This window comes from Elgaria multicarinata, chromosome 1 (assembly GCF_023053635.1).
Source record: "Elgaria multicarinata webbii isolate HBS135686 ecotype San Diego chromosome 1, rElgMul1.1.pri, whole genome shotgun sequence".
Classification (NCBI taxonomy): Eukaryota; Metazoa; Chordata; class Lepidosauria; order Squamata; family Anguidae; genus Elgaria; species Elgaria multicarinata.
This window is the reverse complement of record NC_086171.1, coordinates 99,449,025-99,472,554: the sequence shown is the minus strand read 5'-3', so window position 1 is coordinate 99,472,554 and position 23,530 is coordinate 99,449,025. Positions and strand designations below refer to the sequence as shown.

The 23,530-nt window shown below is 50.2% G+C and overlaps 1 protein-coding gene across 4 annotated transcripts in view; it reads right to left on the bottom strand.

The window, feature by feature from the left end:
• PRRX1 (paired related homeobox 1) overlaps positions 1-23,132 on the bottom strand; it is a 94,411-nt gene extending 71,279 nt beyond the window's left edge. For all 4 annotated transcript variants that reach the window (XM_063116924.1, XM_063116933.1, XM_063116941.1 and 1 more), the window contains exon 1: positions 22,869-23,132. In XM_063116924.1, coding sequence (XP_062972994.1) covers positions 22,869-23,118 — 250 coding nt within the window. In that variant the 5' untranslated portion in view covers positions 23,119-23,132. The remainder of the gene's footprint in view (positions 1-22,868) is intronic.
• Between the last annotated feature and the right edge of the window lie 398 nt (positions 23,133-23,530).

Genomic DNA, 23,530 nt, shown 5'->3' with positions numbered 1-23,530 from the left:
GTGGTCCAGGGATGATACCGAGGACTGCAGGTGGTGTGGATGCCCGTCCCAGCTTCTTCCCTCCTCCCCTCAAGTAGCAGGGGTCATCAGAAGCAAGGAGCCAGGATGGGGGGAGTCCAGGGCCATCAGGGGTGGGGTGAGGAGTGGGGTCAGGGCTTCTTCTTCTTCTTTTTTACCTTGATTTTCACTGGAGCGCAAGTGAGCTCCATCTCTTCCTCTTTTTTTAAAAAAAGAAAAGATTGCAGTGACAGGCACAATGCCCAGGATGTCGCGTTGCACATGTGGACTGAGGGGGACGATCCCAGAAGCAGGTAAGTCCGGAATCGCCCCCTCTCCCTCCCTCTACACCTGTAGGTATAGAAAGGGCCTTGGTTTCAGCAGGAGGGGATGGGGGTGGGGAGTGGGCCCCAATGTAAGACTCCATGGGAAAAGTGGCTTTGATGAGGAGTAGTGCTATAGACAGTGAGACACTGGGACAGTAGGTTCTTGAAACTGTTGCCTATCTTTAAGCCCTTTGCACTTCGTGAATCTTAAATAGCTAAAGAAAAATAAATGTTGCTTTGGTGTTTAAACTTAAACATCTGTCTCTGAAGCCTGCTACACAATACAGAGAAAGGAAAATGCCTGGTTTGTTGACTGAGTAATCATTACACAATTTAGCTTTTAAAAAGGACTTTCCCATGGGCTTCAAGTAGGGTTTCATACTTCATTAAATTAACCCTCTAGAACGAAAATTCAGTGCAAATGAAAAACTGTTGATGTTCATGAAAGGCAATCTGTCAAGTCATGTCAACCAAAAGTTTTATCTTCCAAAACCTGATGTGTTCACAGACATTTTTATTCATTGTGAGTTTTTATTTTAAATGGTGTATGGTGTAGTATGTACTTCGCACACAAAAAAGGGGAAATAATCAGGGTAGACTTAAGAATCCTGCAGATTGGAAACCTTTAAGAAGACTGCCAATTTCTTTTTTTCCATATGGAAAAGCAAAAATATGTAAACGGGGGGAAAGGTCTTTATGGTAGAGGGTTTCATTGACTTTTTAAATAGGAGAGGTTTTAAAAAGAATATCAAAAAGACTGGTAATATATTTATAAAATAGGATCTTCCATCACACTCAATATAGCATTAAAGGAAAAAATATTTTACATTATAAACACACACACACACACACACACACACACACACACTCACACTGGCATTATCTCCTTGCCTGTCTTTTAAAAAACAAAACGTTCAAGGCTATCTGCACTGTTGGAGCTGTAAATCTTCAACAACATATTTTGTGGAACTGTGGACAAAGTTGGAAATTCTACAATGCCTCAGAAAAAGGTATCCAAGACATTTTGCAATAAAGAGTAGTTCTGATGTCTAAACTTGTATTATTAACTGATACTAGTGGTATTGTTAATAAAGAACAGAGGATCTTAGAGTGCAATTAGGTACTATGTATACTTTTCTTATTGTACTTTTTATCTGCTTCATATGGTTGTATTTCAGAATAGCATTTTATTGTTTACTACAGGTGTGCACTCTGCACCAAAAGTCCTGGGGTCCAACGGACCTCCAAAATCGTGGTGCGGCTAGGGAGCAGTTTAAAAAATGTCAGAAACCTGCAATGTGGTTAGAAGATCATTCAAAGCCCTAAATGGATCTGTAGGTAACTGAAGTTTTTTTAGGTGACATGAGGGCTCATTTCATGTTGATGGACAATTAACTGAACGCTTCCATATTAGGAAGATGCTGTCACTGAGGGGTAAGGGAGGGGTAGTTTTGAGACTGACATCTGTGGCTAACCAATAGCCACTGTCTCCTTCCTGTCTCCCCTCCAATCACAGTGCTTAGGGGGAGGGATTGCAAATGATATAACCCATTTTCCCCATCCTGGAACTCATTTGTTTGCTAGCTCATGGAGCAAGAAAGAGTCCAAGTTCCACTCCCCATATGCATTTCATCTTCTCTCAAGAGGGCTTGTAGACCTTCCAGAAACTAACCTCCTGCAAAAATCGAAGTCCCCCATGTGTGTCGACTTGGTACCATATGTTTAAATTATGGGAGCTGTGTCTGAACCAGAATGAAGCTACAATCAATTTTCTTCACTTCTTGAAAAATTGATATTGGCTGAAAAGAAGGATTAAGGAAAAATGGTTCACATTATGAAAATAATGAAAACCATTCCATATAAATCAGTTGTCCCAGGAAGTGCTGATGACTGGCAGGCACTGTAGATCCATACAGTCTCACAAGCCAATATTAGGATATGGAAAAAGAATCTTGTGCCAAAGGCTGATCTGTGTACCGCAACTATGGACGCAACTTGGCCGGGTGTAAAGTGAAGAGAAGAAGGGGCAGTGAGAGAAAAGATTGCCACTGCTGGTACTAGTATCTCCTGTTTTGAAGACAGGAGTCAAGTTTATATGCTTTGAATATATATACGGTACTATATTAATGTTTGTTATTGTCTGACCTCTCATAGGGAGAGCACACACACACCATTTCACCCCATTAGAACAAACGGTCAGGAAATGCAGCCGTTCTCTATTTTGATAAACTGAAAATGCACAACTGTGCATTAGCAAAGTAAAGGATAAAAAGTTGTGTGCAGTTACGTGTGTGTGTGTGTGTGTGTGTGTGTGTGTGTGTGTATGAGAAGGAATGGTTTGAGGGGGGATTTTTTTAAAAAAAAAATCCTAAAACTCAAGGCATGAAGGGATCAGCTTCCAACTTGGCATGGCTAAATCCCTACTTAAGAGCTCTCACAGTGCCAAGTTTCATCTCTTTACCTTTAAAAATGGCAGGGCTGTAAGCATTTTGGTTCCCCATAGGCTATAATAGGGTGGTCAAAATGAATGGTTCTCCAATGGGTAATCCGACGGGGCAGGGGGACAGAGCCACTCTGGGAATCAGAGCAGAGAATTGCCTCATAGGAGCGCTGCTCCAATTTTAGGGCCAGAGCAGACCCGCTCTGCACACCCCTATTGTTTGCTCCATTGTGTTTGGACAATTGTGTAATATTGATAAAATTTATAAAGATACATTTTTAATAACTTTAATGGTTTAATCTACTGAGAAGTTCTCCAGCCATTAAAATGAAAGGGAACTGCACACACACTTGAATCTTCCTGTTGAAACCAATGTTGAAACCAACAGGAAATGAAGTTGCTTAAATTTAGCTGGGTTGTGCCCATTCATTAATTAAATTTTGTTATACTATAATTACTCACCACTAGAACGTACATGAATGGGGTCACATTGTGAGAATTCAGTTTGCTGAGGATGTCCGTTGGCTCTTTATCTCTTGCCATATTTGTCTGGCCATGTAAAAGAGGAACAACGAAGAGAAGCAACACTGGGGCTTTCGAGGAAAGGGCAGGATCAGGCCTATCCGTAGGGCTATTGGCCCTTGCACCATTCCCTCTGTTTGTCTGTGGCACTACACCAGGGCTGGGTGATCTGTGGCCCCAGATGTGGTCACATTCCAGTTCCCATCAGCCCCAGCAAGCCTGGTCAATAGTGAGGGATGATGGGAGTAGTAGTTTATCCATATCTGGAGGACCACAAGCTCCCTGGCCCTGCATTACATTGTCTCAGGTATCCCTAGGTATGTGGAGAGGATGACTCTTCCTGGACTGTTCTAGTGGAGAGGCCATCCCCAGGTTTGAACCTGGGCCTCGAGGAAACGAAAGCGCCGCAATAACCCCATATTCAGCCCCCTTACTCGTCAGGTTGTGGCACCCTGTTAATAATCATAATAAACTAACCAACAATGTATTAAAATGAATGTTAGGTAGGATAACAAGTGACACTCCTTTTCTTAAGGTTGGACAGCCCATCTGGAGCATGGAGGGAGAGGCAAGTCATACGAGACAAATGGCCCTGGTGAGTCTTCTTTTTAAGACATGTCTGTACAAACCCTTTACAATTCATAGAATCATAGAATAGCAGAATTGGAAGGGGCCTACAAGGCCACCAAGTCCAACCTCCTGCTCAATGCAGGAATCCACCCTAAATCCACCCTAAATTCTTCACTTTGTGCTTCTTAGGAACTACAGTATAACAATGCAGTTGAAAGGATGGGGGTGGGGGTGAAATCCTGTCCAGAATTATTCAATCTTGCCAAAATAAAAGAAGCACTAGGATATACAATGAATAGGCTCAATGCGTCCAGTGCTGAAGCATTATAGAAAGTAAGCAGGCCGAGGCCCAGTCCTCCCCTGGATGGGGGACTCTAAGCCCCATCTAAGAGCAGGATGCAAATTGAACTAGCAGAACCAGCAGTAAATTGAATTAGCAGAAAGAAAATCTCCTAATACTTGGTCAATAAACTTCGTCCTTTCTCCACCATTCTAATTTGAATGTACAGCTTTACCTTTCAAATGTAATTCATTTAAAGCAGAGTGGACAACTTCTGGAGTGGGCAATCCCAAAATCACCAGTTTCCCACTGATATTCAGTGTCAAAACTGCTATGTAGCACTATGGAGTGCTACAACGGTTAGATTTAGCTTGTTTGCAAGCTAGATTTAACCCTTTTACCACTCTGTAACAGCTATGGATACTAGGGATGTGCTCCGCTTCTAATCGGACCAGCAAATTAGAAGCGGAGCGGGGGGCTTCGCCTGCCCTTAAGGTGGAGGTGAAGAGGATTGGGGGGCCAGCGGAGCGTGGCGAAGAGGATCGAGGTGAAGGCGGATCCTTCGCCTTGATCCGGAGCTCCGCCGGAAAGGTAAGTGGGGTTTACCGGGCCCTGCCACTGTCGCTGTCACCCATGCAGTGACAGCGGCAGGGCCCAGTAAACGCCCCCCGCCCTCCTCTCCCTTACCTGCCTCCGTCCGCGGTCCGTCGGCATCTTCAATTGAGCCCGCAGTTCAACCAGGAAGTCTGGGCCGCTTGCTTCCTGGTTAAACCGCGGGCTCAATTGAAGACGCCGATGGACCACGGACGGAGGCAGGTAAGGCCCCCCTCCCCCTTGGTCCCTTACCGGGCTCTGCCGCCGTCGCCACACGGGCGGCAATGGCGGCAGGGCCCGGTATTTATTTATTTATTTATTTATTACATTTTTATACCGCCCAATAGCCAAAGCGGTAAACCTCCTGCCCTCCTCTCCCGGCCTTACCTGGCGCCACTCCCCTCCACTGCGGAGCTCCGATTCGGGGCCTGAGCTCCGCGGCGAAGAGGAGCGGAGTATGGGCGGAGCGGAGCGGGCCAATCCAAAATTTTTGGCCCGCGGGGCGGAGCGGGGGGTCTGTGCACACCCCTAATGGATACCTCTTCCCCACCCCCCAGATTTTTTAAAATTACATTTGTGGGGGAGGCAATGGGGGTGGCAGGGTCAGCATGTGGGTCACAGGCCACATGTTGTCCAGCCCTGGTTGAAAGGGACCTCATTATCAATAGACAACTTTTTTATTTTCTTTTTTACTGGAAAATGAAGTTATAGATTTCAATTATCACCATATACAAATCTCCAGGAAAGGTCTGAATTTTGCCAAAACATTTGCTGGCCTTAAACTAATGTCCTTAAAAAGCTCATCTAATGCTCAAACCTGGATTTTGATGAAATATTTGCTTCTGTATGGGTTTCTTCCAAACTGTTATCATATAAATCAATCAGAATATTATGAGGTTGTTTATAAGAGCCAAAAAAAAAAAACATGTTATGATTCAGTTTCCTAAAGAGCTGCTTTCTTTTGTCTGCCTTTGGACACCCTACACACCAACCTCCTCAGCCTCAGCCAGGATCACATTATTTATATTAGGCTTCTTATCAAGTTCATCAACCCAAACCAATATTTTCATAAAAGATGTCTCCTGTTGCTAAGCCTTGTATCTATCTCTACTAGCTGTACTTCCTCAAAGTGATTAAATGACTGGTTTACTGTCAACATTTTATCCTCCTCCCTTCTGCTTTCTTGTCTAACATTGATTTTTAAAAAATATATATGACACTCAACCCTTTTAGTTTGGGAAAGAAAACCCCTATGTAGGAGTTTATTAATGGTAATCTTAATCCCTCCATGCTTTCATGAGCTAGAAGAGGAATTGGCATTTTAGGAATATTTCTTACAATCACAAGCTAGTGAAGAATAGTGGCAATGATTACAATCCTGTGAATGTGAACCTACGAGTAAGTCGCACTGAGCTTGGTATGACCTATTTTGGAGCAAAGGAGCAGGCTGCGTTCTCTACATCTGGAGGACCATGGTTCAATTTTCTGCTGACAGCTCACTTGGAGAACTAGAGACAAACTACTTTCTCTCCACCTCAGCTCCCCCTCCAACCTGCCCCAGGTGGAGGAGAGTCTGATCCAGCTTTTATTGGGGTGTTGGAAGGAAGGACTACTCTGATAGAATATATGAAGAACTCTGAGAACTTGGAAAGATCTGTATTGATTCCTGCAATGAGCAGGGGGTTGGACTAGATGGCCTCACAGAACCCTTCCAACTCTACTATTCTATGATTCTATATAAATGGTGGGTGGGTGTACAATAAAAAACTAAATGTAGGACTACAGGGTTGTGATTAGAGCCAAAATCATAGAGATTGTAGCGGCTGCTTCTAGTGTTGCAAAATTAAAATGTGACATATTATCATTGCCCACAAGCTGCAGAATACCTGGCTCAATAAGGGTGCAATCTTATGCATATTTAGACAGAAAAAACATCCCACAGCTGGTGAATGCTGGGGGTTGCAGGACTTTCTCCCCTGTCTAAATATGCCTAGGATCACACCCTAAGAGAGTGAATTAGAAGCCCAGGCACACCAGTGGAGAAAAGTCATCCCAGCACTTAGAGTACTGACCAAACATTATGGAAATGGTTCAGACAAGGGTAAGTCCTTTGGAGTCCCATTAGTTTCAATGGCAAAGTTAAGCACGTGCTTAAATCTCCCTCACAAAAATGAATGGGACTCCAAACAGTTTGGTCTTCGTTTGGATCTTCCACTATGGGAGTACCAGAGAAACATGCAACCCACTTTCATCGCTGAGATGGACTCGCAATGATAATCAGTGAAAATACGCAGTTTGCTCCTCAGCCATGCAGTTCCAGCTCACAGCAGATTTATACAAGCATGTGTACAGCATGGTAAAAAAAAACACGGAGTGAAAGACGTACTGCAAATGAGTTACCCCAAATCGAGGGCATTCTGACACAAGTCCCCTGCTCAAACCCTAATGAAATGAAATGTTGGGATGGGCAACCCACGGCCCTAGAGCCACATGCAGCCCTCAGCCTAATTCCAAAAGCCCTCTGCATGCGATCAGTTGAGACCTCTGGCAAGAGCAATTTGTCCCTTCTGCTAGGCAGAAAGGTAGAGGAGGAGAGAAAAAAGCGGGTGGCAGAAACAGAAAAGGGGTGAACAGCCTGCTTTTGGCTCTGGCCCTGCCTACTGGTGGCTTTGGATCCATGAGGGAATGTGGCCCTTGATAGAAAAAGGTTTTTTCCCCTCTCCAAATTAAAAGAAGCAGTACTACCATACAGTCCAGCATATCTTCATATCCCTGGTCAGGGAGCCATGAGCTGAATGGAAATGAGAAGTTACTCTGTTTTCAGGTGGAGAATGGTGAGCTGGGATCATTTCAGCATGTGTGGGTATTTGCTCTCCTACCATGGTGAATACATAATGGGGGGGAAAATACTAGACCCACATCTCAGTTCTAATCACATTTACTTGGAAGTAAACCCCACAGTCAGCTGCGAAATATAAAATACAATTGCAGATGAACTGTCATGGCAGCTCCTATGCAGACAAATATTAAATATGGTATCAAATACTGTCAGATATTAAACAATATGTGCCACCTATCAAATACTGACAAATATGAAAGAAACTATCGAACCAAAGCCAAACACTTGTCAGTCTCACTGACTTCAACTGAAGTGACGGGCACATGCTTAAACTTATGCATCTCCCTTGGAAATTACTGGAACTTTAAAGTGTTTAATTTTGGCTGGATCCTGAGACAGAGAACATCAGATTAAAGGAAAGTATGAAAATATTCAGAGAATATCCAGTGACTATTCAGCAACCAAGTTGACACAGGAAAACAAAAACTTAAATCAGAAATTCCTTTTAATCTAAAAGACATCCAAGGAATAGCAAGATAGATTGTGATTATGATTATGATTATTTATATAGCTCCACCAATGTGCGTGTAAGGTTCACCTTAATGTTTTAAGAATTTTGGGATATTGCATATTTGGGAGGGAGAAATAGGATATATAGATACTTTTTCTAAAATGTATCCTGTCAGTACTAGTCATCAGGAAAGGAGACAAAGGTATCGATGTGGATGGTTTGCAGCCGAAAGATAAAGGCCTCTTTCAAGAAGAACATGAATTTTGTTACAGTTCAAAGCTGCTGCATTAATTCCTCAAGGAAATACAAGGTACTAAATATTCTGGCCAACTGCAAGTAACTTTTTTCTAGGGAACTAAATCTTTTTATGCTTACAGGCATGCCATGGAGAGGCAGACATGTCCACTAATCTTTCCTCTAAGTTCCTTTCAAACATGAAAACCCACAGATTTAAGAGTACTGTGGGTTTCACACCTACTACCTCTATTACAGAACACAGCCAGAGCCATTATTCAAGTGAAGGCTCCCCTATTGTCACCAAGGAAAGGCAGGAAATGATTTCCTAAACTCTTAACATTTGGAAATGATGCCTGCCAGAACTCTGGATGGACATAAACTGCTGCCTGAATTCAGCCTGTGGGGAAGGAGGAAAAATAGTCAAATCAAATCACGTCACATCTGATAAGTACTCAAGCCTTCTTCGTCTTAAAGTAGTCTTGTTTGCAGCCAAGTTCTGTTGGCATATCCCAAGCAATAAATTGAGATAGGCCAGGGGTAGACGAGGACACACTGACTGTAGAAATAATGATCACGGCAGCTGATGATCTGATAGAGCTTGCTATTATTATTTTTTATTTGATATAGATGTATTGCACAGTATCCTTGTGGGCGAATCTGTTTGGATGTGTATTATGTCTTATAAGGAAATCTTTGCAATACCGTAAAGATGTTATTTTGTTCAGCGGCAGCTGGTGGCTCTGATGTCAGTGGGGCGGTGATTCCGCTCCGGGTTCCAGTCAGAACTCTAAAGGAGTTATTCAAGGTGCAACACTATCCAGAGTTCCTACGCGCGTTCTGACTGGAACTTGGAATGGATCCACTGCCCCACTGATGTCGGAGCCACCAACCTCATGGTCTGGAAGCGCGGAGCGATTTTTTTCTCCCCAGATGATCCATAAACTGTGGAAGGGTTTTGACCTCAAGCTTTCGACCTCTTCCCCAGCCCAGAGAGCGGAATGTAACGCTCGGGCACCGAAGTCCGCAGAGCAGCCTCTGCAGTTTAACGCGGTCGGAAAGCGCCCGGCTGGAAGAAGCACCCAACGCCTTTCCCCGGCGCTGAACCTGGAGGCGTCGGTCTCTGGAGCGGCGCGCAACCATCCCCTCGGGGATTTCCCGAAGTGCGGCGCTACGATTTAAGCAAGTTGAAGGCAGCCCGACCCTAGGCATGCATTTACTCAAAAGGAAGTCCCATTGAATTAAATGAGGTTTCCTTTCGAGTAAATGTGCGCAAACCTGCAGCCCTAAAGTTGTAAATAAATGGTTTTATAGTGTGGCTTTAAGGTTTCGTGTATATTTTATGTTGTACTTCTGGTTTTAATTTTTTGTGACCCGCCCAGAGAGCTTCGGCTATTGGGAGCTATAGAAAATAAATAAACAAATAAATACTACTGGGATATAAATAAATACGAGGAGGAGGGCCTTCTCTGCTGTGGCACCCTGTGGGATGAGCTCCCTAAGGAGGTTCGCTTGGCACCTACGTTATATGCTTTTAGACGCCAGGTGAAGACCTTTTTATTCTCCCAGCATTTTAACAGTCTATAAATCAATTTTAACTTGGTGTTTTAAATTGGTAATTTTGCATTGCTGCTGCTTTTATCTGGTTGAGCTTTTATATTGTATTTTATATTATGGTTTTATACTGTTGTTTTATACTTTGAATGTTTTTAATTTTTGTGAACCGCCCAGAGAGCTCCGGCTATTGGGCGATGTAGAAACGTTATTAATAAATAAATAAATACTGAAATCAATTAGATTTTCTCTGCCGCATGTTCCAATGTACAGCCATTGAAGGTGCGATCCTATGCATGTTTAGACTTCTGTTGTTGTTGGTCTCACTATGCCAAGGCTTGAGCCCCCCTAACGCTGTGACCCTAGGCCGCTTTAGGTGGAAGTCGGGCTACTTGGAAGTAAATGTGTTATAAATGGATTCAAGTCGTCTCATTAATTGAATTCAACGAAACGTAGTGGGCCTTACTTGGTAGGATCTGGTCGTTTTAAAATTTTATTTTTTAAAAATGCGAACATTCCAAATCATGCCAATGTTTTTTCATCTTTTCCTTCTATAAAATGGGCAAGGATTCAGACAAACTGAAACACTTCTAAGTTCTGACTGAACGAGGTAGCTTTAAGTGTGTGTGTATGTGTATGTGTGTGTGTGTGTATAACTCTTCCACTGAAATAAGTGAGACAGCGTGATTCTGTTCATGTCTACTCCGAAGTAAATTCCATTGATTTCAGTTAGATTTACTCACTGGGTATAGGATTGCACCCCAATGCACTTTGCGGCTAAACCGGGCTCTTTGCGTTCTGACGTTAGTTTGGTCTGATTTGATCTTTCTGAGCACACAAGCCGATTAAATCAGTTCTGAAAACGCCAAGTTTTTAAGACCTGAGACGCCAATTCGAAGGCGATTTACCTGGAATTTACAGATTCGGACTGCAGTCTCAGATCTTAAATAGGATTTCGCTGGTAGCCTGTTAGGGCCTAAGCGGAGGCGCAAGGTATTCGCTCATTCACAAGAAACGCGAAGCTACGAAGCCAAGAAGAAACTGCATCCCGCCTACTGTAACGAAATCTCAGGTGGGGAAAGGAGCTGCTGTTTCTCCCTCCCAAAGAGGAAACTGGATCAAGGTGGCTTCCGATCTTGAGTCTGTACTGGGCCCGATCCGTGACTAATGCACAATGGCCCGTGTGAGAGGAACTCAGCGAAAGCTGATGTGGCTGAAATCAAATGGATGCTCATTTGTGGGAGGTCCCAATGAAAGAAATGGCATTTCCAGGCCAGTGTCTTTACAGGGGGTTGGAAATGGTCCACGTCCTTCTCCAACGCGGGAGAAAGACTTGGGGTCTTTCCCCGTTAATTGCAAGGGGCTCCAAGGAAGCCGCTCGAACGCCTGCCCCCCCCCCCGCCCTCCAGACATGCTCCATGCCCAATCCTCGCCAGGGATTCAGAGCGAGTCCCATTGAACTTCCTTCCTAGGAAGGATGACGGCAGGGTGAACGGAAAGGAAATGCTTTGAAACCGAAGGGTCTTCCTGAGCCTGCAAGCCGACTGAATCCATTCCGGAAAGATGCATTGAGGGGATCCAAGCCGGTTGGGAGGCAAAGCCCTCCGGCTGAACTGGCTTCCGGGCTGCGCTGCGCATCCTTGCCCTTGAACCGGCTTGCGACTGTCACAAACAAGCACATGTCTTTTTAAAGTGGCGAGAAACGCCTGGTTCTTTTTTTAAAAAAAAAATCCCTATCAGCCTCGGTTAATTTTGCACCTGTTTAAGACGGACTAAACAAGCACGGGATCACGCCCCAAGGGGCTCTGACAACAACGAAAACCGAACCCTTAAGGGCAATTGGCAACCCTAGGAAAAGAAAGGAGAAGCCCCCCCCCCCCCCCCCGTCCTCTCACATTTTCCAGGCATCGCCTTTAGAAGTCCTCCTAAGGCCAAATTCCTCGCAAATGTGGACAGGCTTCTGGGTCGCTTCCTTGGCCCCGTGGCAGCAGCCCTGGGGCTACGCCACGCCTGCCCTCGGGGCTCTCTCGGGGCCGCAAAGGTGGGCAGATCCTGCAGCGGGTGGGGGGCATGTTTCCCTCTCACGGCCATCGGCCAAGCAGGACCCCCCAACGGAGGTCTCCCTTTCCCCCAGGTCGCCTGCTTGGGCAGTGCACAGCTGGCTCGGAAGCCCCCTCGAACCAGAGCTCGCTGAAAGGGACAGCTGCCCCCCCCCCGCCCGCCCGCCTTAGCTCTTGCCAGGCACCCTATGCGGGGGACGGGGGAGGCGAGAGGCTTCAGGGGGGAGGCGGGACGCTTCAGGGGGGAGGCGAGAGGCTTCAGGGGGGAGGCGGGACGCGTCGGGGGTCCAACTGTGTCCCTTTGGACGCCGTCGCTTTCCCAGTCACGGAGGGATCGGGCAAAATCCGGGCGTGAACGGCGAAACCCACCGTTGGCAAAACCCTCACCGGGACCCACCCAGAGAAGAGGAAAAGCACCATCTTGGGCGGCATTTCGGTTGGTCCGAATAAAGCTCTTGCCGAACTGTGGATTTTGGATTCCCCCCTCCCCGCCGGATTTTGCATTTCTTGACTCCTGGACCAGAACGGCGGTGGCCTTTGCTGCCCACGCCAGGCGCGCCCCCTGCCGCCCCCCGGTCCGCCCACGAGGAAAAGCGCCGCCCCGCGTGGGCTCCTGCCTAGACGGACCGAGAAGCCCCGACCCGGCGCCTGCTTCCTCGGGAGTCAGCCTCACGGACTTCTAGGGAAAGCCTTTCACGCCTCCGACCCCCCCCCCCCAACAGGTCCTGGTCCTGCCCCTCCTCCGGGGAGCCGCGAGCCCGCGCCTCGGCCCTCTCGCCCACCAGCAGCCGCGCCCTCTCCGCAGGCGTCCCAGTCGGCGGCGGGGACCCGGGGGGCGGGGGGGGGGGGCAAGCCGCAGCAGCCTCTGCGGACGAGCCGCCTTTCCCGCCACGCGTCGGCACGTAGCTCGGCCGTGGGGCTGGAGCGCACCCCGCGGGCCACGGCCACGGCCGCTCCCCGCCCCCTGCGCCTCCTTTCCGGGGAGCGGCTTTCCCCGAAGGCAGCCGCTGTGCCGGGGAGGGGGCGCCCCCCCCCCCGCGCCGCCCCCTGGAAACGAAGCGCGGACCCCCGGAAGCCCCGCGGCAGGGGGCGAGCTGCGGGATGGCGGCGAGGCGCGCCAGGCTGGGCGGAGCAGGGCCTCCCGCGAGCGGAACGCGTCCTCTGGCCGAAGGCAAGCCGGGGATCCAGGGCCAGCGGGGGGACCGTTGCGCGGGCGCCGCTCTTTCTTCCTGGCACCCCAGTTGAGCCATCCAGCCGGGCCTCTGGCCGGGGATCGCCCGACATTTTCTCTGCCCCTATTTTTTTTAAAAAACAACAACAACAACAACTAATGATTTAAAAGAAATAGTTTCCTGTTTGTCCTTGAAAGATCTGCACACCAGAAGCAATGCCCCTCTGCTTCCAACCACGGGCAGATGTGACCACGAGTGCTGAGTTGGGGCCAAGATCCGCTGTGTGGATCATCAGACCATTAGAAATAGATCCACAAGTCTGTTAAGACGGAGTCCTCCCGCTGAATTTGACTGTGGGTTGTGGACGCGAGCCTGAAGTTGGGGGGGGGGGCAGAGAGGGGGAGGGGCTCTTCTGAATATACGGTGATTAACGGCCAGTATTTACCAGGACCTTCCACTTTGCCCGTTATATTTCCAAGAATCTCTCAAGCGTCTATAGACGCAGTATTTAATGCACTTCAGGGCGCGATCCTATGCATGTTTAGACAGAAAAAGCCCAACGCCCTGAGGCTGTGGGAACGGATGTGCAGAGAAGGGGCCGCCTCAGCTTCGAGCCGCTCCCTGGGTCCAGACATCCCTACTGCACAGAGCAGCAGCACTGACTTGGGTGCTTCAAAAGTGTTTCATCCCGCCTTTCTCCTTGCGTTGCTCCAGGCGGTGAACAACATTGTCAAAAGATACAATACTCCGGGACACCTTTTCCTGGGAACTTCCTCCCACTGTATTCCAAGGAGTTCCGTTTCCAAAGTAAACGCGGGAGAGGGCAGCCTGCTGTGGAAGGCAGTTGGGTGCGTCCTCCTGGTGAAGTAAAGGTCAATCGAGCCCAGGTGCCTGGTCCAGCCTGGGCATCCATGGGGCTGGACCCATCAGGGGCTGGCCATGTCCTTCTGAAGGACCCCTTCCATCCCAATCCCAGGCAAGCGTCCTCCTCGGATAGGGTTCAGCAGCTTGGGTAGCTCTTTAGAGTTCTGACCGGTTCTAAGACCCAGAATGGAATCAGAACCCCACCAACATCGGAGTCACCAGCCTCCACTGGCGTTCGACACTCTTCTGCGCCCACTTCCTCGAGAGATAGCCCCTGGGGCTCTCTGGGATGCTTCCGAGCACTCGTTCAGAGGGGTGAGCTGGACCGCCCTGCCCTTCCAGTGAACTGGGGCGTCACCGGCTGTCTGATGGGGGCCTCCTTTTTGGCAAGAATGCCGACCAGGGCCGGTGGGCAGGGCACACCCGAAGAGCGACATTTCGGGCAAGGCCTGCACGAATCTTGCAAGGCAGGTGGGAGCCAACCCGGGACAGGGGGGCGCCCCCACCTCCACTTTCACTACGAAGAAAGCAAGGGCCGAGTGGCCTTCGAGGCTCCTAGCGCAGGACCCACACTTGCTGGAGGATGGCGGGTGCCAGTGGCCCATGTGCCTCCCCGACGGAGCTCTTGACAACACAAAAAAGAATGCGTAAACTAAGGCAGTTTTATGTCCTAGTTTGTCGTCCCTTTTATGTTTGTGTGCTTTAAATTTTGTACATCGATTTTTAATGTTCAACGTTTTAATCTTTGTAAACCACCCAGAGAGCTTCAGCTACGATGATAATAATAATAATAATAATAATAATAATAATAATAATAATAATGGCAGCCCAGGACAATATGAAGACATTTTTGGACAGCTTTGTCCCATCTGCTAGAATGGGACTCCGATCCTGAAAGACCAGCCTTTCATGCCTTAAACACATTTCGTTTGCAATCAAGATTCATTCAAAGGGGCAGCGGGGGTGGGGGGATGAATATCAGTTTTGGGGGGTGGATGTAAAGCCGAATTGCACGGTGGTGCATTCTATATATAATACACATTACCGAGTTATTCAATCATCTCGGCTCCTTCCCCTGAACCTCTGGTCCATGCACAACAGGACACAGGAGCATTTCAGAAAATTGCAAACCTCTTAAACTGCCACCCTGTGGGAAACGAAACAATTCAAAAATACACTCAAGTGGGAGAATTTGGATTTAAATCGATTTCCTTGGATAGAAGTAAACCCACCGATGGGTGGAATTTATTTCAAAGGAAGGAGGATGTTTAAATTGTAAATGAGCCCTACCGAAATGGATGGGATTCTTAAGTTCGTTTATTTCGGATTGGTTTAAGTTTCATGTGCAGCCTAAGACCATGCTCCAGCCAAAGTTAAGCACTTTTAGGTCGCGTTATTTCTAACAGGTGGGTTATAGACTTCCCTGTGACAATGTTCAGCTGAAACCAGTGGAATTTAGAAGTGCTTCATTTAGGCTGGATTGTGTTCAAGGTCATTTTAAAACTCTACAGGTACTTTAACGCCTTAAATCAGCTGTGGATACATTCAAAGATGAGAAGGAAAAGAAATAAAGGCCAACTCTACACCAAGCGGGATGAAAGCAGTTTATGGAATGTGTCAATAGGCGCAACAGTTGTCAGTCCACTTCAATACCGCTATAAAGCAGTAGAGTGGCTCCTGACTCTTATACTATTGCTTTCACATCACTTCCATAGTACAATATCTTATTTATTTATTTATTTATTTATTTCATTTTTATACCGCCCAATAGCCGAAGCTCCTACTTGGTGTAGATCTGGCCAAACTCTCTCTAAACAGAACCAAAGAATAAAAAGTGCCTTCTAAGCATTCCTGATGACATGCCAATTACTAAGTAAACCTATGTGTTCCGTGAAGAGACATTTTTAGAACCAAAAAAGTCTATGTCCCAGGAGGCGTTGCAGCAAATGTTTCGGGACTGACGCACGCTGGATCAACATCAGGTAGCCATGTTGGTCCTTCAGAACAACATTTGCAGTAAAATCACATCCTTATCAGGAACAACCCATGTTGGGCAAGTTTTCGAGTTACACGGAACTCTTCTTCAAGCAGGATGAAAGAACTGAGGGAAGGGGAAATGTTTCTGGACAAAAGCAGGGTGATAAGTTTTGCTTATCTTTATCTGTGAACAGTTACAGTCTCAAGATGCAGAAGAAGTTGTTGCAAATTGCAACAAACTTTCCTCCCTCTCCCAATTGAGCTATTTTAATAACTAGTTATCTCTAGGTTGCCTTTTATTTTTTGAGGGTTGATAATTAGAATTTTTTGTCCCTTTGATTTGTATTGAAGGTCTGGGGTGGGTTGCAAGATCATCTCATTGCAGTCTCAAAGTGATGATGGTACATGCAAGCTTTGGAGGATGATAGAATTCTTCATCAGGCAAAATGGGAAAAGCAAGTCCATTGTCTCAATTCTGTGAGGAAGCTATGTTAAGGAGAAGCGTGGCTTGGCAACAGCGACTCAATGAGCTTCAGGACTGAGAGGGGCTTAGGCACACACACACACCCGCAATACTGCACCCCAGCTTGGCCCCATCCGGATGCATCCTCTCCACCCCAGCGATGAACAAAGAAGCTCGGGTAAGATTATTAGTCGGTAGTCCATAAAAATATTTGCAACCTGTTTTGTTTTGCGGGGTCTACAATGCCAGAGCAGGCAAGCTTTCGATCTAGATGAATTCTTCATCCAGCAAAACTGCTGGAAGACCATGTCCGTTTTCAGCCACGGATATTAATAGTGACCATTGGTGGGATGTTTGCCCTAGAAACATGCATTTTGTATGTAGTTAAAGAAAAATAAGGAAAAAATCTCCATAGGCCAATAATTTCGTTTTCTTCTGCAGCTGGGAATGAACTGTTCCCCCAAGTCAGTCTCTTCCAGAATCCTGTCTAACTCGAAGGCTTGTCTAGTCTTTCACCAAGGAAGCGTCCTCCAGGCAACGGGGCGTTTCGGCCGGCCTTCGCAGCTTACAGCTGAGGGCGGCTCACCGCGCCTCGCCTGCCGAAGCGCGCAACCCGAGCGGCTTTCGGGGTCGCGACATCCGAGGCCTCCCCAGCGTCTGTCCGAGGCAGCGGCGGCCCGCTTCGCCTGCAGGAGGGGACGAGGCGGCGGCGGCGGCTCACCTCCCGCGGCACACTTTCACCGCGAAGCGCGTTCGGGCCAGCTCCGGCCCTGCCTCCCAGGCCATGACGCTGGTGGCAGAGCCCTTCACTCCGGAACGCAATTCGGTTCGAACGGAGAGACCTTCGCTTTCTCTTTGTTCGAGATTATGAGGTGGGGGGGGAGAAGGGCCTGCTCCACCCGGCAGAGGCACCCAAACCCTCGCCTTCGTTGTTCGGCAAAACGATCAGAAGCAGCTTCAGCGAGCGGCTCTCGCGCGGGACAAGCGGCGCGTCTGCAGGTCTGAACCAAGCGGAGCGGCGCAGCTCGGAGCGCGGCCCGCTCGCCCGCCGCCCCCCCCCCGCGCCTCCTCTCCTGAAGAAGTTTGACGGCTCTGCTCAGAGCCCGCCTCCCCTTGCTACATCGTCGGGAGGGGGGTGGGGGGCATTATGTTGAACCCCCTGGGCGCGCGCTGCTTGCCCACTCCTGCTGGTCTGTACGAAGAAGGGCACGTTTTCAGAGCGCGCCCAGACGGAAGCCGGAGCAGCCAGCAGGCTGGAGAAGCGGGGACTGGTTGGGCATTTCAAGCTGACAACACGAAGATCGTTTAGAAGAAGTGCTCTCGAAACTGCCCGCCAGGCAGGGAGGCTGCAAGGACAGCCCGGGGGGGGGGCGCTGGGGGGGTCCAGGAACTGACACGTTCGTGGACAACTTCACTCTGCCTGCGAAATTGCAGGCAAGGTGGGTCCTCTTTAGATCACATTTTAATTTAATTTAAATCACCAGGGGGCGGGGAGCATTTCCAGCGCGTTTGCGTGGATTACTCACACAGGTGGATATCTATAGCGCCTACAAGTACTGCTGCCTGCGTTCATCAAGTCGCGGCTCCCCCCACCCCAATGTCCCCACAGCCCGGCCGGCCGCTCCCGGCCCACTGGCGCCTTGGGCGGCGGAGTAAGACCCAGGCCCCTCGCAGAGGCTGGTGAGCGGCCCCGCCTTCGAGCTACTGGGCGGAAACGGCGCGGTTCCGCTTCTCCGCCGAGGGACTCCGGCGCCTGTGAAAGGCCAGGACGCCGCGCCGCGCCGCGCCGCCCTCCCGGCCCAGGACGGGGCCATCGGCGGCAGAGGCCGAAATGCCCGGCTCAGCCGGGAGAGGGGTCAGAGGCGCTTCCCCCGACCGCCAAGGCAGTGCCTTGCAAGCGCGCCGCCAGCAGAGGACGCCGCCCCAGCTTTTCCGCCGCCCGGGAGCTCCCCACACTGAGCCCGCCGGGGCAGCTCAGCGCCCTGCAGCCGGATGGAAAGAAGGCAGAAGGAATCGGGGCCTTCCTAGGGCCCGGGTCTCATCGCTCTCCTCCACACGGGACGTGTGTGTGCGCGCGCGCGTGATTGTAACACCCACCCCCCGACCTCTGTTTGGGTATTCTGTTCACTGCCCGCCGTGTCAGGTCTGGTTTTTCTTCTCCACCACGCAATAGAAGAAAAAAGAATTCCCCTCTCGTAGCACCGAGCGCACAAAGGGTCGTGAGCCTGCATGGAGCCAGCCAGTTCATGCCGAACCCTGTTAAACGACACAGGCTCGTGCCAAAAAACGCTGGCATCCGAGTGTGCTGAGGACCCGGGTGTCATTAGTTTTAATTGGGTCACTTAGCCTGGATGAGTTGCTACTGAACACCGTTCAGCCGTTCTGTTGTCGTTTTAGGCTGCCGCTTTGAAGAAAATCCCATAGCGAGCCACGGCATTTACTTCCTAGTAAATGTACTTAGGATTTATACAAAACAGTAAAAGGTTATGTAGGGATTTGAACCTGGGTTTCGTTGCATCCAAACCCCAACAGGCTTAGTACCACATCAGAGCCTCTTCACACGTTTCCTGATGGCAATGCATGTAGTTTACACGCGGACAGGAGGAAAGCCAAAAGAAATCATTTCCACTTTTAAGAGTACAGGGGAAATGTCTTCGCAGTATTCATAAAAAAAAAAAAAAAAAAAAGGCGTTATGCACGAACTCCACAGCAGCCCCCCCCCCAACTCAGGAACTTTGCTCCCAGTTAACTCTTTGCTAACTCCGTTGCGGTGGGTTTAATGGCATTGCCCAGGGTGAGCGCCTGTCCTCAGCTCGCGTTATTTAATGTGTGTTTTCACACGTGCCTGTTGTACTTGTTTTGCTCTTCCAGCAACGCCTCGCACGAAGCGGCCGGGGCGCAGGGCTTGCTCAGCTTAGCGAGAGGCAATTCTTGTTCTCTCCAGGATGAAGATGGATCCGGGAAGGGATCCGGCAGCTTCAGGCAGACGCTTTCATGGCCAGGGAGACTCTCCTTTGCTTAAAACCCGGTCTGCATCGGGTTTGAAAACCCGGTACTGACCCCGAAGTACTAAGTCCCACTGTCGTCAGCATTGAGCGAAAGACGGAATAATAATAATAATAATAATAATAATAATAATAATAATAATAATAATAATAGGCTGCATAAGCTCCAAAGAAATCGCTTCCCTGCGACATGTTTAGAGCTGGGATGAAATGCTTTAGAAGTCTGTTGGGAAGTCTGTCCTGCCTTCAGAGTTGGGGCTCCAGAGAACCCAGAGTCCGAGGTAAATTGCCTGAAGAGCTAAATCAGCCTCTCCAGTCCAATCCCAATTCAAAAGCCACTGGAAACCAGCTCCGTTGAAATCAGTGAAACTGACCGTGTACTCCTGTAGATGTCTGCTCAGAAGTAAGTCTCATTGAGTTAAATTGGCCTTGCTCGTAAGTAAACTGTACTTAGCGCTGCAGCGTAACTGCTGAGTGAATGTGCTTCCTGCTGCAGCCCTGCGCACCCTTACTCTTTGGAGGCAGGAGGGGTTTTTAGGATATTACTCTTTCAGGTCATGATTCCGATCCAAAACATATTTACTCTCTTATGTCTTCACCAGCCCTATATCCCAGGATTGCCCCGGGACCGTTCCTGTGCATCCAAATGCCACACAGGGGATCCCAGGATCAGGCGGGACGATCCCTCCATTTTCCTGGGATAACCCTTAGGTGTAGAAGGGCCCTTACTCCTAGCCCTGAACTGCTTGGATCCAGACTGGTTTACACTGGCTGGTCCAGAGAGGCCTGGTGACGAGTTTCATAACTAAGCGCGATGGGAGGCTGGCAGGTGGGCAAATGTCCTTCGGGGTTTCCTACCCCCCAATCCCTGTTTCTAGAGTCCTCCCATCAACCTCGATCCGAAACGCATTTTATCTCTCTTAAATATAGGTCCAAGGCATCACGTTTTGGATCGCAGTGTCAAGCAAATACCAAAAGCTCAATAATAGCCCCGGGAGGATTAGATGAGATTTATAAGAGTAAACAACGACAACAACAACAACAACCCAACCAGACAGTGGACACAATCGAGGTGAAGTTAAATGCTTTAAAAATCCTGCTGCTTACACTGAAATCAATGAAAGAACGAACGTCGGGTGAATCATCCACTCAATGCGTCGCATCCCGAGAGTGGTTTGCCGGCCTCTGCTTAATCATGCCTCCTTCCGCGGATTATATATATTATATATATAAATTATATGAATGCGTGTGTATCTAACACCCAGATCTTTCGCTCCCCAGCAAGAGCGCACAGCGTTCCAGTTTGCCGTGAATGCCCCTGGCTGCGCCCAAACTGCTCCGCTGGAATCGAAGCGATCCCCCCGGAGCTGTTGTGGGAGAGCAGGCAGCAGCCGTTTCCCAAGATCGTGTGGAAAGAAAGCCGCTTTCTCCATTGATTCATTCATAGCGAGAGGCTCCGGCAGTTGTTGTTGTAGTTATTAGCACAACGTAAGCAAAAATGGCAGGGCCTCTCTCTTTTTTTGAAAGGAGGTTTTTACGCACACAAACACCTCGGTCTCACTCGGGCCTAATTCTCCCAAGCAACCGATGAGGAGGTGAAACCTGCGTCTGGTCTGTACCACTTCAAAGTGCAAGGATGGGGGCGGGGCGGGGCAAATCACATGGCTGGGCAAAAGGCGAGGGGGCCCTTCTAGCTCTCTGTGGGGTTCTTTTGCAGCGAGGGGCGTTCAATCCTGGGCGGCCCCTCCTGCACTCCGGAGTGGTACAGCCCGGATCGAGGCTTGTCTCCTCATCTGTTGTTTGGAAGAAGTAGCAGGCCTCTGTTCTTTGTTCAAGGGCTCTGTAGGGGTTTCAAAAACCAGTTTAGCCGGTGAGGACCAAAGGCTAGAAAGATCGGAAGGCCCATGGTTCCGGGAGGGCCACACCACCTCTCTTTAGCCCCCCTCCACACACACACACAGAGCGTTTTTGTCTATGTCTCCTTCTAAAATAAGACAGACTTATTTTACGTCTAAACTAAACAAACTCTTCTTTGCTTAGGTCCCAGCCTGGACTTAGCCACTCTGGACTTACGGGCTTTTACAGCCGTCTCTTCAGACGCTCGGGTGCCCTACTTGGCTTTCCGGCCGGGCCTCTTGCATTTGGGGGCCCTCCTGCACGTGCTGCCGAGGGCTGGGCGCCTGGACCTCGGCCCCAAAGTCCCGTCCTGAGGGCGCCGTTGCTCGAGGCCCCTTCTTCCCTTCCGGAGCGCGCTCAGTCCCGGCACTGACCGAATAGTCACCAAGATTTGTCCGGCTCTCCCCGGGAGAGGAAGCCTTTTGGAGTTTCTCCAGTGGCTCTTCGAGTCCGGGAGCAGCAATAACGGGAAAGCATTGATGTTTTACGTGTATTTTATGCACTTATATACACACACACATCATCAGTGTACTTTCTGAACTGAAAATACCCACAGCAGCTACACTAGTAAAATCCAAATAACCCCGACTATGAGAAATTCGAACCCAACTCACGCAGAAACTTTGCCAGGAAGCAAAACTCTGAAGGGAGACGGAGGGGCTTCCAGTTCCCCGACTGACTATTCAAGTTTGGGTTGTGTGTTTTACGGGAGAGCGAGAGCTTCCCTGGGCACTTGAGTCGAGGAATTCAGCAGGATTTATTCTTAAGGTCCTCATGTACACAGGATTTCAGGGGTGCGACCGGCAACTTCTCCTGCATAAACCCCGTTTAAACGAACGAGACCTGCCCCCCCCCCGCCATGGTTCGTTTCGGTGGCGCTTGAGCAGGAGAACTTCCCGGCGGATCGCGCTCAGCGCTGCTTATTTCCTCCACCTTAGCATGGCAGCAGCTCGTCTCAAGACCCCGAGGCTAAGCGAAACGCTGCCGCTCGTTTTCCCGCGGGCGATCGCCTGCGTTTCCGCGTCTCCCGCGGAAGAGAAGCGTCTATGCTACCCAAGGCAGACGGCGACCCCCCCACCCCCCGCTTCTCAACACGTGTTGACCTGGTCTTTAAACAAAACTCCAGGAAAAGCACGAAGAGGCGGGGGTTCTAATTTGCACTGATAATTTTGGGTAGGCACAGCAAGAGCGGGGTAATCCGAATTAAACTGATCTGATTCGTAGTTACTGAGCGAAGGTTTATGCGGGGGCATGAGTCTTCACCTTTACACTCCCTTGTTCGTGGTAGTTCGCCCTGGGGGTGGGTGGGGGGTGTCCTGGATTCCCCCCGTTCCAACACTGAACTGCAACCCATCTCCTTTCTCCTGCCTACGTTTCTCTGGTCTTTTCGCGTATCCCCGCTTCCCGTGCCTCGGCCCTGGCGCGGGCCCTGACGGGGCCGCTTCCCCTTCTGCCGCCTTCGCGGCCAGCCCCGAGCCGCCGGGCAGGGGAAGCTTCCGCTCGAGCGGGGCTCGGCGGCGGCCTTGGGCGCGCGGGGCACGGGCGATGCCCGCCGCGCACTCACCGTCCTGCTGCTGCGTGTCGCTGCCGCTGGTCAGCCCCGGCGACTCCAGCAGGCGCCTGCCGCTCTCTGCGGCGCCCTCGTCGGGCTGGGCGGCTCCCAGGTCGCCGGCTTCTTCCAGGTCCAGCAGGTGGCTGACGGAGAAGTTCTTCTTGGCCTGCAGGCTGTCGAGGCTGCCGCCGGGGCTCTCCAGGCGCGCGGGCCGGCCGGCGGCCGGCGGCCTCTCCAGGACGTGCCCGTAGCCGGACGCCATGGCTGCGCCCCCGCGGGGCGGGGGCAGGGGGCGGGCGCGGCCCGGCCCCAGGCGTCGCACCCGAGCCGGAGCAGGCCCGCGGTGGCGGCGGCTGCGCCCCGGCCCCGCCGGCCGTCGGGCGGGAGCGCCAGAGGGGGCGGGGGACGCCCGGGCCCGGCGCGCGCGGCAGAGCAGCCCCGCTTGGGGGAGCGGCCGGCCGAGCAGGGCTCCTCCGCAATCTCGCGCGGCTGGGAGGCCGGCAAGCAGGCGCCGCCGAGGAAGCCGCCGCGCTCCTGCGTCTCCCGGGCCGGGCCGGGCGCGCTTCTTCTGCGGCCGGGCTCGGAGCGAAGGCGCGCGGGCGGACCGCTGGCAGAGGGTCGTCGCCGACCGACGGACTGAGCGCCGCCGCCCGGGCTCCCCTCGCCTGCCTGGA